We start from the raw sequence: 14,937 nt of genomic DNA, 5'->3' as shown, positions 1-14,937 counted from the left end.
ATTCGCTGGACGGCGAAACTACTCTGGTCCCTCGTCCGAGATCTAGTTCACGCTTTCGTAGTGCTGGCGGATAGGCGATAGATAGATAGAAGCTCGTCCTCGCTTGTTGTTGACACAGTTTCGGTGTGTTTGTCTGTTTTCGGGTAGCCGGTGTCCTAGGTAGGTAGCGGTTTAAGTGAACGTACACGTCCGATATCACGATCCCTCCTGACTACTTAGCCGTAGCTTGGACCCGCGGCTGCACGGCTGCTCGCTTCCCAAAGGAGAGCGCGATCTGATCCGAAAGAGAAACCCAGTCGTCTATCTTCGCCGGCCGTGCAACGGGTCTCTAGTCTGTTCGAATATGCTCGCGTTCCGAGCTTCCGATCCGTACACCGATACACCCGCGCGACCATAAACGCGGGACAACACGCGTCGGTGTCCAGACGGAAGCCCGGAAGCGACGGGAGTCTCTATTCTCCGAGTGTAGCGAAATTATAATCGTAGGGTGTATCGTAGCGGTCGTAGATGAAATTAGTGTCGTCGATATATCGTTATCGTTAGTGTTCTAGTCAGTATCATCGTCGTCGTCGTCGTCGTCGTCGTTTGTATATCGTCTGTACCGCCGTGGCTCGATTCCGTCCGACGACGAGGATCTCGTTCGCCGCAGGCCGCGAGACCATCGATCGGGATGGTAAATTTTATTTTTTATAGACGGCACCGGAGTGTCAACAAACGACTCGCCGTCGTCGCGACGGATCGATCTCAGGTCCGCCGGAGTGCCTCGACGATTGTCGCGGGGCCGGGGGTGTGCGCGACAGGGTAGACGTTTCTTACGAATTTAGTCGATGTCTTTCAAACATCGCGACGATACGATGAATTGCTCAATAGCGATAGCGTTTCTTTGATTTGCGATCGATAAGCCGCGCGGCGTTGTCTCTATGAATATTTTTCAGGGATTTTGCTTGACGGGATTTCGGGGAAAACGTCGATTAAGCTTGCTCTGTACGACCGTAGAGATAGCAACGATTGACCCAAATTTAAAGTAGTTTATCAATTTTGATAAACCGGATTTGATAACGACTTATCTATATGGATTGATCTTCTCGTTGCACGAATTTTGGTTGGAATTGTATGCCAATAGCAATGCAAATAGTAGCTTCTCTTGATGTACCTCCGGTCGCGCGTTAACCGAAAAGTATTACGTTCACGAGTCGAGGTTCCGAGGATCCAGCGAGCGGTTTTAGTCGTGAAGAAGCAGGATCCGAACAGGTGGTAGCAATAAAACGCGACGATTTAGTGTAGACAGAGAACAGCGGCAGTCGTCGAGGCACTTCTGTACTTCGTTTAGGATACGATAATCGAGCGTAGCCAAAGATAATCGAACTCGTGGCGTCGAGTAGGCGCGTGCGAAACGTTCTAGCACGTTTAGGCCCAACGAGTAGGCGATTTCGGGGTTACCGGCGGACGTGTAAATCTCCTCGGGCCAATCCCCGGAGTCGTTCAGTCGCTCTCACACCGTAGAGAAGTATAGTTTGTAGCCGTAGTAGATGGTCAGAAACCGCTATAAATCGCTAGTACGAGCATGCCGAGTAGTATAGTCTCTAGAACGCGCGTGTTAGCCCGTTTTCATTCTTAGTTCCGTCTCGATCCAAAGATTCTTGTTCCGCCACAAGCAAACGATACGAATACTCTTTTTCTTGTTCAATGTCTCGTGACGTCTGTTTCACTCGTATCTCGTTGTAATCGATGTTCGTAGCCACTAGAGAATGTACCACGATGTAACAATAGCGATAAGCACGCGGACGTTTAATCCTTATCGTTCGCGCGTACAGAACAGATCCATAATATATCCATATACATATATATATATAAATATATATTATATATATATATATTGTAATCGTATCGGTCTCTCGAAGATGAACAAAACCTAGGAAACCAAAAATATGAACACGAAGAAGAGATAATACGAAAGGAACATTCGTATTCAAAGCTATGGCTGTGATCCTAATTAATCGTGGAACGGTTCGTAAGAAATATATACAGATACATAATATACGTATACATTATATTATATTGTATTAAATTATATTATATTATATTGTATTATATTATATTATATTATATTGTATTATATTATATATATATTATACACAACACGGATATACATACAATAAATCGATTACGACCGCGACGCATATGCAGCGACAAGCGACGCGCGATATTTTGCCAGATGGTTGCGTTCCGCGAAACTTTCAGTTTCTGTTCCCCGTCGGATTGGTTCGCAGGCTGGGTGCGTCGTCCCCGCTTTCGGAGGGGGACGCGTTTCGTTTTCCTGTCAGGTGCTAAGTGGTGGGAGTCCGTCGCGTGCACCTTCCGCAGGACGATCGACGGATATTGAAAATCAAAAGGGTAGTTTTCGCGGCACGTTGGAGAATCAAAGATCGTCGTTTCAAGGCCTATCGCGACCCGGTAACCGGTCGACGCCGGCGACAGGAGATCGAGAAGTTGCTCGGGACCCACCCAGGGCTCGCGCAGGTCCAGCGTCTTCGCCTCTTCGGTCACCTGGCGCCGGGTTCGGTCACCTCCCGAATATCGTCCGCGTGCCGATCGGGCCAGTCGCGGCGATCGAACTTGCAAACCGAAATCAAACGAAGCAATTCGAGTACGGAAACTGGTGCAACAAACGCATTAGTGTATTTTCACTACTACAGTCCTGTCTACAGTCAATTCATTTTGTATCTACACCTAATCTATGTATCTATCGTCATAATTTATGCCGAAATAAATGTTACATTTACGCACAACGGTACAACATGGTGTCCCGTCAATTACCCCGCATGTGTCAGCGTTCTCAACGTCTAGATATTTATTGAAGTTGAAGCACGTGTGCTCGCTTGTCTTCGTCGTGTTTTACTTCCAGGGTCTTGACCGCGATCACGAAGATACGCGAGACGAACATACGACCCGCCATCATATAGCAACCGGACGCCATCGATTTCTCCGTGTCGGTGTTTGACAGGGTGTAATGGTTTTGCAGGTCGCTTCTCTGTGCCCTTGACTATCGGTTTACTGGTTTTTAGCGTCAAGTGACAAATAACGAACTGGTCTCGTAGCGTTTTTATACTTACAATAAAAACTCAAAAAGTAAAAAATTTTAAAAGTTCTCATTTTTATAAATTATTTATTCCAAAGGTAGGAACCTTCTGCAATTTATTTTTAAGACTTAAAACTATTATTTCAAACCAAAAAAAGAAGTTCGACATTTTTAAAATTTCATACTGGTCACACCTCAGAACCAATAATAATAAAAAAGTAGCCGGAGCTGGGGCACGTTGTTGCAATAAATAATTCCACAAGGAATCGCTGGGGTCAGACAAAAGTAATTGCCATTGTTCCGGCTGCTGCCTTGGTACCGTTCAATCGGCAAACGCGTATCGACCGACCGTCGTTTTCTTTTCACGCAATTAACGTAATCGAAAACCGCGAACCTGTCGACATTGTCTACAATGCGAAACGATAGCAGCGCGGTGGGGTTCTAGTTGGAAGCGAAAGCAATCGTACTAAGCGAAATGAAAAACTGCACGCATCTCGTTAGCTGCTCGATGGGATTACGGGAGACTGTAACGAGGTGCGGTAACAAATGTGGACATAGCATAATGCGACGCGCCCTCCACTCTGTCGTTCCTCGATCGCCACGGCCCTGACTTTGATCGGCACGGGTACACGCGCGCGATCGCTCGCGATTCCATCGCCGGACTCGTCGCGTCGCTCAATTATCGGCTCGCGAGCGGCCACCTATCTAATTAACGCGAACGTCGATCGCGCTTAAGCGCGGCCGGGTGCCAGAGGGGGTTCGAGGGCCGCGCTATCATCGACGCCTCCGAAATTTCGCCACTTTGTATGCGCCGGCTCGGCTCGGCTCGACTCGGCCTCTATTTTGCCTCGGAATAACTTCGTTTCGATAGCGGTTAATTCAATTGTCTCGAGATAATATCGTGCGGCGCGCGATGAATATCAAACGAAGAGCCGCTGGAAGCGTAGGGCGAGAGAGTATACAATATATATATATATATATATATAGAGAGAGAGAGGGAGAGGGTGAAAGGGTGAAAGTGGGAGAGCGGGGGCGATTTTGTTTCGGCGTAATCCTTTGGAAAAGCGTCCGCGCCGGAAGACATTGTTCCTCGTGGTTATCTCCGGATCCCCTCGGTCCAGAAGGCAGGGCCCAGGCGACGACGAGTGCTTCGGCCCGGTCCGTCTCTCTCTCTCGGAAGAAATAAACGTCTGGTGGCGGCGGCGGCGGTGTAACGTCGTCGTCGTCGTCGTCGTCACCGGAAGGAAGCGCGACGGTTTAACTGGTTCCGGCTTATCTCCGAGTTGCCTCGTATTTAAGGAGAAACAGGCGCCCGGACGACAGGGTCGTTAGCGAAGTTAGCCAAGGAGCACAATGTCTGCCGCTATACGTTCCGCGGCTAAACGCAATTTGCGGACTTTCGGCCCGGTTTCGGCGTCGTTCGACGCGGCGATTTCTCCGCGCGCGCGAGTATCGATCCCCCAACGGCGTTCGGAGGCCGCGCATCTTTACGAGACTCGGAGAGATAGGATCGCGTAGAAGCCGGCGAACCCGCCGTGAATTTAGTATTCGCGGCGTCTACCTTCGACTTCGCCCCCGACTCTCTCGACAGAGGAGCGAGCGGTTCGCAATTATTTTAATAAGCGCCGCCTCGTTAGTCGAGGCTGCGATTGGCACTCGAATAATCGGGCGCTCGAGAGTTTCTCAAGAGTGGCAGCAGGAGACAGAGAAAGAGAGGGAGAGAGAGAGAGAGAGAAGAAAGCAAAACGAGCAACCATGATTCGCGTCCGTCGTCGACGGCGCGCGATTCCCGGTTCGAACTTCGAAGGGATGAAAGAGCCTCGGAATCCAAGTTGCTCGGGGCTGCGGGAACACTGGCTGGCTGGCTGGCTGGCTGGCTGACTGGGGCGCGGGAGGGTGCCGACGAGCCGGAGGTGGCTCTAATCGCGTTTCGTCTCGTTAAGGTTCGTCACGCGTTACCGCCGCCCAAAGGACGCGTTAACGAAGCCCCGAGCGAGAACGACGGGATCCGGCGGCGCGAGGACGTCCTCCAGAAACGGTCCTCGAGCACAGCGGAAGAATTCGTTGCGCAACACAACCGGCGGAAGAAACAAGCCTTGCCCGTCGTTTTCAGAGCAATCTTCCGCTTTGAAACTTTGACACGGTTTTGCGTCATCTCGATGGAACAAGCAGAGCGCTCCCAGCAGAAAACGCGCCTTCCCTTGTAGCCTCGTTTCGCGGGCGCACCGGACCCAGCCGGTTCTTTTCGCGCGATCCACCGTAGGGAACGGTGAAACTTCTAACTGGAAACGAGCCGCGAAAAGGAACAGGGGAAAAAAAAGAAGGAGCCGGGAAACTCGAAATGGATGCTCGGGGCTGTCTCCCGGAAGGCGGAGCCAAAGTTTCTTTCTCGTCCGGGTTTCCCCGAGCACGTGGTTCGATGTATGCGTTCCAGATTGCGGCGGTCGGGGCACGCGGGGAGGGGGTCCGGTGATCGACGAGCTACGGGAAACCGCATGCTCGGGTTTCCGGCGAAGCCGACGATTCGGGGAAAGACGCGATTTCACGGGCCAGGACGGTGTGCCTGCCCGAAACCGAGCGCCCTGTAAATTAATCCAGAGTTTGGGGTTGCCGGAGGGCGGCGAGGAACGGACGGGCGTCGGAGGATCCGGTCGTCTTTGTGTCATTAGCTTTTGACGCGGCTCCGCGTGTCGCGCTGAAATAGGCATCGATCGATCGAATCAATTAGAACCGGGGCTATCGGGAGAGAGAGAGAGAGAGAGAGAGAGAGAGAGAGAGAGAGAGAGCGAGAGAGAGAGAGAGAGAGAGAAGAAACGCGTGGCGTTCTCGTGAGTGATCGGCTCAAGGTCATCGGTAGCGATCGGCAGCCGATGCCTAGGACGACCGGTGCGAAACAAGGCGCGGCGCGGTCTCGTCAAAATTGCAAATAGGCCGATTTTTTCATCGCGATCGACACGTTCCAACGATCGCGCTGGATCGATCGGATCGAAACGAGTCGCGCGTTACGCCGTATCTCGTCGAGCGGCGCAACGGGCCGCGGACTCACGCACGAAAATAGTGGAAGAATCAGTGTCGGCGATATTCGCAGCGCCGCACAGCAGCCTCCACGTGCATGCGCCCACGGGAAGCCTAATTTCATCGTGGCGGCTGTTGCTATTGCTGTTCGACGCGGCCAGTTCGTCTTCGTCTTCGTCGCGATCGCCGGACGAAGTCGACGCGTTATCCTCCGTGGGTTCTTGGTTTTTTTTTTTGTAAGCAGTGCGGATATCGATACGCGTTCTCTGCGTCAACTTCCATTTGCGATGGTAATCACGATGGATCGGAATTGCGCTCGATCACCGATCGAACTAGTTTCGAGGTGGGACGCGCCGCGACGTGACGATCCTCTCTTTCTATTCCGAGAGAGTGGGATAGATTAGAGACACTCGTGAATATTAGATCGAGCAAGATCGTGGTGACGTAGCCTCTGTTTCTGTTATCTTATCGGTAGGAAATCTGTTCGCCAGTTTCCGAGATCCGCGATGATCAGGCACGGCCCGCCACGGAAATCGTGCAGTATTCCGTCGGCCGATCAGCGACACGGAACGTCGTGCACGTGGGGCTTGGACCAGCTTCGAAGATATCGACGACGTCGAAGCGGGTTCCGGATCGTCCATCGCTGACATCTCGTGACTACGCGCGACTGCTCGCTGCGGCCCGCGACAATTGAATCGTTTGACCCGTTTTTATTGGCACAAGTCGCGACACCCGCGAATGGGAAGCTAGCCAGCGAACAGAGGAGACAGGGAGGTTGTCCGTGGCGTGGTCTCGTGACTGGTTTTGAAAGCTGAGGCAGAGAAAAGATCGCAAACGTTGTCCCCCGGAATCCGCGGAGAGCGCGCGCGCGTTACCGCCGCCGATTAGGATCGGGATCCTTGCGGATCGCGTAGAGGATCGTGGGGCAGAGACGGGATCGATCGCTGTCCTCGCGGTGAATTTTCATTTTTCCGTTCGCCACTCGCCACTCGCCGCTCGACCATCGACGAGCGGAAACGCTCCGGGATACGCGCCGCTTCCACAGCCAAGGACGAGCACGGTCGATCAACCGATCGACGCGGGTAGGATGACCAAAGGAAGAAGCAACGATGCGACCGTCGCGACGATAGACGGTGAGGCGATAGACGAATAGGTCGATAGATAGATCGATAGATAGTTATATAGATTGGTGAATTTTGGTGTCGTTTGCGTAACAGGTTGCGCAACGCGCGCGAGTCTCAGTTTCTTCAAGATCAACGTGATTTTCAGTGAAATACGAGGACAACGTCGACGGCGCGGCGAACCTCGAGAGGGCGATATCGGAGGCAGGTTAGATCATTCGATAGCGCCGCAGCCGGAATTTATCGGACTGATCGGTTTGGTTGTCGCGTGGTTCTATCGTCCGCAGGTTATGGCTTGTTCAACGTGTTGCTCGTAGCGGCGGCGCTTCCGGCCGCCTGGAGCGCGATCTTCGACACCACAACCACCGCCTTCATTCTCATCTCAGCCGAGTGCGATCTAGGGCTCACCACGCTTCGCAAGGGGGTGCTGGCCGCGTTCCCGTTCCTAGGTAGAGTATCGACGGGCCCAGAACGGCCGTCAACCGTTTCCACGATTACGCGATCACGCGACTACGCGCACCCTTACCATCCAACGCAGGCATCATTCTGGCCAGTCTTCTCTGGGATCGCGTCACCCCCTACGTCGCCACCAGGAACCTCTTCGTCGTCGGGCTACTGGCGGACACCGTTCTCAACGTAATCAGCAGCGCCCTCGATTCCTACTATGCGTTCTTGGCCGTCAAGCTCCTCACCGGTGTTCTGTGAGTACCTCTTCGTCATCGATACAATCGTTCACTTCGTATACATTATATGCATAGGGTAGATGGCTCAACTGTCGTGCCCCGGATTAAAAATGCATATGAAAAGAAAAGTGTTATACATAAATTGATGATCTTTCTTTCATTGTGTTTATTTATTAATATGTAAGAGTCATGGTAGTATTACAGTTTTCATAACACTTTCCTTTTTCTATATGTTTTTAATCTGGTAATTAGAGTATTTATCCTAGCAGCAGTTTATTGCGTTATATAGTTGGTATGTGATTAACTAGACTAAAACACCCCTCTGGATTAACCTTTTCTCTGTGGACCTTTATACATTTGAGTCGTTTATTTTAAATGCGATCTAACAAGATTAATTTTAAAATCGAGGTACTTAAGGAGTTTGCGTTTTAATGAATTTGAAAATATTGCTATCCCATAACATGGTATAATAGCTAGTGTTTTATTTTAGAAATACAAAGATATTTTATAACTATCTCGGAAGAAGTATAATTTTGTAAGTTAAATATAAATTTTTGGGAGGAATATTTCATACTCTGAATCATCAGACTTTGCACAATTTTTACTATAGCATATATAATCGAACCAAAAAGTTTAGAGAATTATTTTCCACAAAAGCGTCCTTCTAATTACAATAATTCTAAAACAGAATTTTGGAGATTAGTACAGCACTATAAATAATATATAAATACCATAGTACAGTCCTAAAAAATATTTTGAAGATACTTGTTCTACATTCGGCAGCCTAGAAAATTGAATAATTAAACAACAGTTCGAATATTCCATGCCAAAGTGACCTTAAGCTCTTCTCGAGTAAATTAGACTCACCCCCCTCGTCATGTGATGTTTTCGTCGCGCTCGTATGATCTTCGTACGGGGGACAGTAATATTTACGTTTACAGTATGCCAACGTTCCATTTAAATATTGATAACAAGAGAGATAACACATTCGCGGTTCGTGGATTCTGTTGGAAATGCTCGTGACGGTATCATGGGGCAAGTAATTGGTGCGCGCGCGCGCGCGCGCTCGGAGAAAAGGACTCTAATCGCGTGACGCTAAACGACCAAGATTTCGTCCGATAATCATTTGATCGACTGATTAATATTTCTGGTCAAGTTCACGGCCAGATCGATGACTCGTTCGAAGTCGGAGCAACGTTTCCTTAACGAAAATAATAATTTAATAAAACACCAGCAGCTGAGTAGCATGAGGAAAGTACGAACGCGGGCGTAGGATGATGCACTTTATTTGTTTCGCGTGATCTCTGTCGGATAACAACGAATTGGTCGATTTGCGACGTTCAATTAGGACCAAGACGCGAATCGTCGACGACGATAATCAAATTACGATTTTCGTCGGAAACTGTTCAATTCCTTTCTGTTCTCTTTCCGTCACGTGCTGTTGACCGCCCAACGAGCGAATGATTTAATTTATTTAACTTTAGTCACGTGTAGATAAACCACCACAGCTGACTCTGTGCCGAGCACTGATCGTCATACGACGCGAATAGGTTAACGTTTCGCGTCTCCGAATGTACACTCGTACACTCAAGTATTCAAACACTAGCATAATAAATTCTTCCTAATCGCCCTTCAACTTGTAGACAATTTGGAAACAAGAGATAAAAAGACTTATTAGAGGAAGTAAGAAAGGGTACACGAAGAAGTCTCTGATAAGGAAATATAAATAGAAAATTATTTCACCAAGTACATTCCACAGATCTTCTTTATTATGCAAATTCCCTTGTTTTATCAGTCGTAAAAGTATAAATGGAAATATAGGTGCAACGTAGATTTAGCTTTGAAATATTACTCGACGTAAACTATCGCGAAATTTGCTACGGTTCCAGCGCCGGCGGGCCGCTCTCGATGGTGGCCAACTACTTGTCCGAGTTCCACTCCGCCGAGTACAAGGCCGGATTCACCAGGTGGGGCGGCCTGGTTATGAACGCGGGGATCATCGTCCCGGCAGGTAAGTTTCCGATTTCGACTCCATCGATCCCTCGATCGCTATCGAATACCGCAAGCGTCAACGTCGAACAGCCATGGCTTATCTGATCGTGCCGCTGTCTTTGGACGTTGAGATCTTCTTCCGACGGTACAACGCTTGGAGGGTCTACCTGTTGTCCTGCTCGATGGTCCCGTTGGTGGGCATCGTGACCGCCGCCATGATGCCGCACTCGCCGAAATATCTCGTTGAAAGCGGCCGGCCCGACGAAGCCTTGAATCTACTGAGGAGGATGTACTCCTTCAACACGTGGAAGCCGATCAACTCGTTTCCGGTAAGATCCAGCCGCTTCAACGATCCACGATCAATCTTCCACTCGAGGGCTCCGGCGCGGAGACATTTAAAATTTACATTTACAATTACTTATATTATTCCTTATATCAATATATGTATTATTTGTGTTATTCTTTATATTAATATTTGCATTATACATTTTATTAATTATATTACGATTTAGATTCCGTAGCAAATATTGTCTCCGTAACAAAGTCCTCGAATTCAAAGATAAATTTCAAACGGCTCCGGAGCCCTTGAGTGTAAAGTGTTAACCCTCGGGCGACGGCATTAATTTTAACTTTGTCCATAAATTTTTCGAAACATTTTTTGAAGATATTTCTTATAGAATTGTTAGACTTACTGTCGTCTTTAATCTAACTGCAATTTATTTCAATCAATCGACTTGCGCAATTGAAGGAACGAATTGAATACACGGAGTCAAAACTGAGCCTCTGCCGTCGCGTCTAAAGGGTTAACAGGAACGTCTGCTATTCGTGGTTGACCGTCACTTTTCAGATCAGAACGCTGGTAGGTTCGGCGAGGAAGCCGCGTCGCCCGTTCTTCGAGGAGAATTCGGAGAAGCTTCGCGTGGCCTGGTACAACACGAAGCTGTTGTTCTCCGGACGATACCTGCGGACGTTTTTACACCTGGGTTTCCTGCAATTCGGCAGCTCGCTGGCGTGAGATTTCTTATCGAACTCAAACTAAGAAGGGTATAACCTGTTCGTAGTTCATCCGACTCGTTCGCGCAGGTTCAACACGATGAGGCTGTGGGTGCCGCACACGTTCATAATCATCAACAACTTCGACCACAGCAGCTGGACGTTGGAAAGGTCGCCGATTCTAGCGGACCTCCTGCACCGCCGGTACACCGTCACCCTGCGACAGTACTCCGACTGCCCTAATCTGTACGGCTTCTGCGTGATGGTGAGCAGTCGCGTGACAAATTCGCTAGCCGCCAAACACTTTTTCGGTCATCCGGTCGTAAAAATTTTCGTTTCTCAATAATAGATACAAAATTAACCCTTTGCGGTCCGCGCAGATTTTGCGAGCCGCTTATCCGCTTGGTACTGTCTATTTTTAATTTTATCGAATCCTTAATTTTCGTGACTTCCTTAATTATTGTTCCAGTTAAATGACATCGCATATTAATTAATTTTTACCCAAGTATGATGGTAGTATAGAATCTATCGATGAACATAGGACCGCTAAGGGTTAATGATTACCATGGCTACCGATCGGGGAAAAAGCCGATTCATAGGTCGATAAAGCGTTAAACTATCGCCCTCGCGGCTATCTTTCTGTTGCAGTGGAAGGTGAACAGCATGATTTACTTGAAGTCCACGGTGATCGCGATGTCGACGGTGGTCCTATCGTTCCTTGCTGGACAAATAACTGGCACCGATTTTCGCAAGAAGACGGTACTGCGTGAGTATCGAGGTCCAAACGTAGACGTTCGCATAATAACAAGCTTGGTCCATTTTTCTTCCAGTTGCCGTCTTGCTGGTAGCGACGGCCAGCGGTCTCGGGATGAGCTGGATCCCGGAAGCCGTGAATATACTGACCTTAGCCGCCGCCATCATCGTCGCGTCGAAAATCGCGAGCAACATCGTCGCCGCTGTCAGCGGCCAAGTCATTCCCGTCCCGTTAAGGTAAGCTTTCGTTTCTAAAGAGCTTGTCCAAACTCTCCTCGTCGACTTCTTCTGCTGCACCCTTCTCCGTTCCTCTGTCGTCGGTCCACCCCCGACGTCCCACGATGCGGCAAGAACAAAGCTTCGCGGGATAAAAACGTGAAATCCAAGTATTCTTGTATAACGATATCGGTTCTCGTCAAATTATTATACGACCATGTTATGTAGTAAGAGAACGTCAATCATTTTTTAAATGGGTTATCTGCATTTTTTTATCTTGCATTTATTATCGACAATGGTGTTATTTGGCCGCATTATGCAGATGGGGTGTTTAAAAATGGTCGATCCAATCGGAAAGGTGAAAAATTTAATCATTTTTATTACATAGTAAATAACAAATGAGAAATTATTTCAATCTCAGAATATTTTTTTCTGTTTCCAAGATGTGTTACTTTGAAGTTGAAAATAATTAAGCTTCACCTAACAAATGAATGATATTATATTGTATGATGGTCCAATCGTATTGTATTGTATTATATTACAATTTATTGTATCGTACTATATTGTATTATATTACATTATATTATATCGTATTATATTACATTACATTATATCGTATTATATTGCATTATATTTTATTATATACACAGTAATATGATTATCAAATTATATAATAATTTGATAAGATCTGATATCGTCATACGAGAATATTTGGATTCTATATTTTCTCTCTTGATGCCTTATTGTGCGCCATCGGAACTTAGACTAAAGTGATCATCGTCGATCCTCTTTGCCAACAGGACCACCGGCGTCAGCGTGCTGACGAATCTTGGCAACCTGGGCGCCATCCTTGGGAATGTCATTTTATCGAGCATTCTGGACGTGGAGCCAGCCGCAGCGTTCGTCGGCCTCGGTGTCCTACTGCTGGGTAAGTTCTCGCGAATTAATCGACGTCGAATCCAACGACGACACTCATCGACTCAATTTCCGTCTAGTTTGCTTCTTCCTGTCGCTGCTGTTGCCGGAACCGATGAAAGCTTCGCCAAGGAACGCCGCCGACAGCAACGCGTGACACCGGCCCGTATTCATCGTCATTCCTCTTCGTCCGAACTGACTCGACCGCTAATGGTACCCAGTTGTCGGACCGCACCAGTCTCGAGGACACGCCACGCTTCTCGCTGAAACTGCAAACTTTCCGACTTAAATAGTACATTTTTTCCAAGGACATTGCCGAGGAAATAGCCGAGCGCAGTAAAACCGCATCCGCGGGCTGCATCGATCGTGGAACGTTCTCTCTTGCACGGCAACCAGAAGCAAACATTCGATCGGTATCCCTCCTTCTCTATTTAACTCGGTAACACGAAGTGCCTATTTACGAATTGAATGTCGAAAGAAAACTCCAATTTGCACTGCACGCCGAACGATTCACGGAGCGTTAACAGTACGATTACACCGATAAAAGAAACGCGCCGCATACCGACCAGCTCCGTTGTTGCGCAACTAAACTGTCGTCGCGTCGGAACCGAAGGTTAAATTTGACGACGTTCGATTAACTCGAACGAGACGAATTTATTGTAACGATCGCGATCGGTATCTGTATCATTTCGCGTGAGATGCAACCGAGATCGAAGATATTTCATCCGTAGATGGATATCGTTCATGGCACGTTATGCAAATTGCTCGTATTTTTTTCTATGCCTCTTTTTTCTCTCTCTCTCTCTCTCTCTCTCCCTCTCTCTCTCTCTCTCTCTCTCTCTCAGATTGTTTCAAACGATCGAAACCGTCGCTTTTTTTTTCTCGCCGACACGTAATGAGATTAATCGGCAAGAATGCTAAACAGGTGTCTGTTGCGCGCATATATTTTCTGCTTCTGTCGATATGCGTAAGTATAAGGATTAAAAGATAGTTAAGGAAACGGTATGTAAATTTGTAATAAAGAGTAATATACGATACACATTTTCCTCTCATTAAATTTCATTCGCTCACATGAATTAGAACATTGATAAGCTCGATCGCATAGGAATTGCACAATTTGAATTTCAATGCAACTTTCCGGTAGAACCTGTATTCGGTTCGAGGATGACGCATAGTTCGAAGGGGACATTGTTTCTGGATTTTATTGGAGTAACACGTGTTCGGTTGCAATTTGTAATTGTCAATGATTCGTGTTTAATGGGCCGTATAGAATGTATAAGCACATATCTTACATATACATACATTAACCCTTTGCGTTCGAGTGGCGATTCTAAGGCGTCGTTAAAAATTATCATGTCACGTTTCAAAATAATTATTATCAACCTTACTCATACTTAAAAAATTGTTAAGAGCTGTTAACTGTTGCATGAGTCACAAAATTCAATTTCATAGTGTATAAAGTGCACTAGGTTATATAAATAGAAACACTATAAGTTCTAAAAAATATTTTGCATTTCCAGTTAAAATGGCTTCCAATGTAAAAGATTAAAGGGACACCGAAAAACATACTTTGTGAAGTAATTAAGGTATAACAAATTAAATCACTACTGTCATATTGTTCCGGAGAATTTATTGTATCGATCCTACATAAAGAACAAATGGTAACAATGCAAAATATGATATATTAATAAGTTTACTCATAAGAGCGAACTTAAGAATATTAAAACTAGCGCCATATGTGATCAGTGGCGCCGCTTGTGGCAAAGTGTGGAACTAAATTTAAGGCGTCCGTACAGCGCCAATTGGTGCAGTGGCAAAACGCCCAAACTATTAGCCAAAGTCGACTGATGGTAATTCGGCTAGCAGTTTGAGCGTTTTGCCACTGGACTAATCGGCGCTGTACGGACTCTTTAATTTAGTTCATCACTCTTTTATTGAATAAAGATTATTATACGTTAATTTAGTCCATAGCTTATAATTTAGCATTTCTATTCGATCCTGTATAATCAAAATTAAACGCAAAATCGTGTCCTTTTTTTCGGTGGTATCGCAGTTGCGTAGTGCGATTGCGCAGTAGCGCTACATATTATAACTGACGCGCCAAGTTGTCGTAAAATCGCGAGCGTTTGTTTTCATAGAATTTATCAAGTTTTAGTTAATTTAATAGATT

At 47.1% G+C, this 14,937-nt stretch overlaps 1 protein-coding gene across 1 annotated transcript; it reads left to right on the top strand.

The window, feature by feature from the left end:
- The first annotated feature begins 6,667 nt into the window (after positions 1–6,667).
- LOC144474097 (synaptic vesicle glycoprotein 2B) lies at positions 6,668–13,796 on the top strand. Its single transcript, XM_078188602.1, has 12 exons — positions 6,668–7,227; positions 7,364–7,423; positions 7,503–7,664; positions 7,754–7,916; positions 9,788–9,909; positions 9,981–10,219; positions 10,738–10,901; positions 10,974–11,148; positions 11,532–11,649; positions 11,714–11,873; positions 12,653–12,780; positions 12,848–13,796. Exons 1-12 carry the CDS (start codon positions 7,182–7,184, stop codon positions 12,922–12,924), a joined length of 1,614 nt encoding a protein of 537 aa, XP_078044728.1. The 5' UTR covers positions 6,668–7,181; the 3' UTR covers positions 12,925–13,796.
- The last annotated feature ends 1,141 nt before the right edge of the window (positions 13,797–14,937 follow it).

The sequence above is a fragment of the Augochlora pura genome, chromosome 8, assembly GCF_028453695.1.
Source record: "Augochlora pura isolate Apur16 chromosome 8, APUR_v2.2.1, whole genome shotgun sequence".
Lineage (NCBI taxonomy): Eukaryota > Metazoa > Arthropoda > Insecta > Hymenoptera > Halictidae > Augochlora > Augochlora pura.
Note: the sequence above shows the minus strand (reverse complement) of the source record. Positions and strands in the feature narration are given on the sequence as shown.

What these genes read in the sequence shown, in the direction of transcription:
- LOC144474097 (XM_078188602.1), top strand. Translation starts at nt 7,182, where the DNA reads ATGACCAAAGGAAGAAGCAACGATGCGACCGTCGCGACGATAGACG. An exon ending in GTCATTCCCGTCCCGTTAAG is followed by an intron (nt 11,874 to 12,652) that starts GTAAGCTTTCGT and finishes CTTTGCCAACAG; the next exon opens with GACCACCGGCGTCAGCGTGC. An exon ending in CCTCGGTGTCCTACTGCTGG is followed by an intron (nt 12,781 to 12,847) that starts GTAAGTTCTCGC and finishes ATTTCCGTCTAG; the next exon opens with TTTGCTTCTTCCTGTCGCTG.